This window comes from Terrapene carolina, unplaced genomic scaffold (assembly GCF_002925995.2).
Source record: "Terrapene carolina triunguis isolate 2854851 unplaced genomic scaffold, T_m_triunguis-2.0 Scaffold50869, whole genome shotgun sequence".
NCBI lineage: Eukaryota > Metazoa > Chordata > Testudines > Emydidae > Terrapene > Terrapene triunguis.
Window position 1 is genome coordinate 48155 of NW_020715220.1, and position 1967 is coordinate 50121.

The 1967-nt window shown below is 56.9% G+C and overlaps 1 protein-coding gene across 1 annotated transcript; it reads left to right on the forward strand.

The window, feature by feature from the left end:
- Positions 1 to 839: 839 nt before the first annotated feature.
- LOC113405784 (deoxyuridine 5'-triphosphate nucleotidohydrolase-like) lies at positions 840 to 1568 on the forward strand. Its single transcript, XM_026647037.1, has one exon. It carries the CDS (start codon positions 840 to 842, stop codon positions 1566 to 1568), a length of 729 nt encoding a protein of 242 aa, XP_026502822.1.
- Positions 1569 to 1967: the final 399 nt, after the last annotated feature.

Consider the following 1967-nt stretch of genomic DNA (forward strand, 5'->3'; position numbering starts at 1 on the left):
AGACCGGCCCCGGCCTGTCTAGCCAGTGGGCTGAGCTACGGGCAGCGTTTATAACCATCACCGAGAACCCAGGGCCCCTCTTTATATATACAGATAGCTGGGCAGTCTACAAAGGCATGACGCAATGGATGGCCGTCTGGCATGTGGCTGGCTGGAAGGTACATGACAGATCCCTTTGAGGGTATGACATGTGGCCTGCAATCTGGGATGCCTGTAGTCAGAGGCCCGTTGCTGTTCATCATGTAGACGCCCACCTGATAGGGGAAGCAGACGAGGCCCAGTTCAACAGAGAGGTAGATGACATGGTCACAGTCTATGCAGTAGCTGCCCCCGGCCTGGCCGAGTGGATACACCAAAAAAGCAGTCACCTGGGGGGTGGGGGTGGGAAGGCAATGCAATGGGCCACCGATCGTGGGTTGCAGACTATGATCGGTGCGCAGCGGGACGCTCGTCAGCACTGCCCCCAGTGTACGAGGCTCTCCCCCCAGCACTTGAAAACAGAGAAGGGGTACTTGAAGCGAGGCCAAAGACCTGGGGAGGTATGGCAGGTGGACTACATTGGCCTGCTGCCTGAAAGTCAGCGGCATAAGTACTCGCTGACTGCAGTAGACACGTATTCTGGCCTGCTCTTCGTATACCCGTGCGCAAGTGCTACACAGGAGCAGACTATAAAGGGGTTAGAAGAACTTATCTGCTATTACGGATCCCCCCTTGAAGTGCAGAGTGATCAGGGAACCCATTTCACGGGGATGGAAGTAAGAGAATGGGCTAGGGGGTGAGGAATCGTCCGGGTGTTTCACATCACATACCACCCGCTGGGCGCCGGGCTCATTGAGCGCATGAACGGTTTGCTTAAAGAGCAGCTACGCAAACTATCCCCCACTGAATCCCTGGCCGGATGGAGTCGTAACCTCCGCCAGGCTGCAGCCGCGCTCAATGACTGTCCGCTGTATGGCTCCACCCCGTATGCCAGGTTTAAGGGGGAGGTCATCGAGCAGCCCCGTGTGCTGCGAGTGCAGCGTTTGCACTCGCAAGCCCACCTCCCCATTCAGGCCACCCCGGGAAGTGCTGGTCTTGATCTACGGGTCCCTCAAGAGAGTTTCACCCTGCAGCCTAATAGCCGAAACCTCGTGAGTATTGGCTTAGCCATTGGGCTCCCACAAGGCTATTATGGGCACATTGCCCCACTCAGTAGCCTGGCCCTCAAGGGCATAGATGTGGCGGCGGGAGTGATCGACGCTGACTACACGGGGGAGGTTAAGGTGCTTTTGGTGCACAATGGCCCGCAGGCAATAACCCTCTCCCAAGGTGAGCGGGTTGCACAGCTGATTTGCGAGCACATTGGAATGCCTGATGTGCAGGAAGTGGAGGCGCTTATGCCCACTACTCGAGCAGGGGGGTTCGGCTCGACTGGGCGTGCAGTTTGGGTCCATGACCCCACCAAGCATAACCCGCTTAAAGGGGAAATCCTAGCCGATGGCCCCGGGGATACTCACCTCGTGTTGCTAAAAGGGGAAGACACCCCAATTTATGTGCCCTCTAAGCGTCTTTCTTCCAGGCGACCATGACCGGTGCACTGCAGTTTGCACAACCCCGTGGAGCACTCCGGGCGTGCCACCCGAAGACCAAAACCTGTGTGATGTTCCTGCGACATGCGCTCTACAGCCTAATCCTTGAACTAGGTTTGATTGCGACTGGTGCCCAAGCCACATGGCACCACAATTCCACTGTCCAGTGGATGCAGTCAGTGGCACTAGCAGGTAACAGGTTGGACTGCTGGTACTGCGCACACGCCCCCCCAATTGGCAAGCACTGGCATCCCGTGGGCTGCAGTGCCGTGGAATGAATCCTGGGCCCTTAACGATACCACCTTTCTCACCAAGTATAATGAAACACCCCCCTACCAGCGCCAAGGGACACCAGTGGTGGTATTGGGGAATGCGCATTTGTGTGTGCAGCGATTTCCA

Excerpts from the sequence above, each read along its gene's own strand:
- LOC113405784 (XM_026647037.1), top strand. The coding sequence starts at position 840 with ATGAACGGTTTGCTTAAAGAGCAGCTACGCAAACTATCCCCCACTGAA.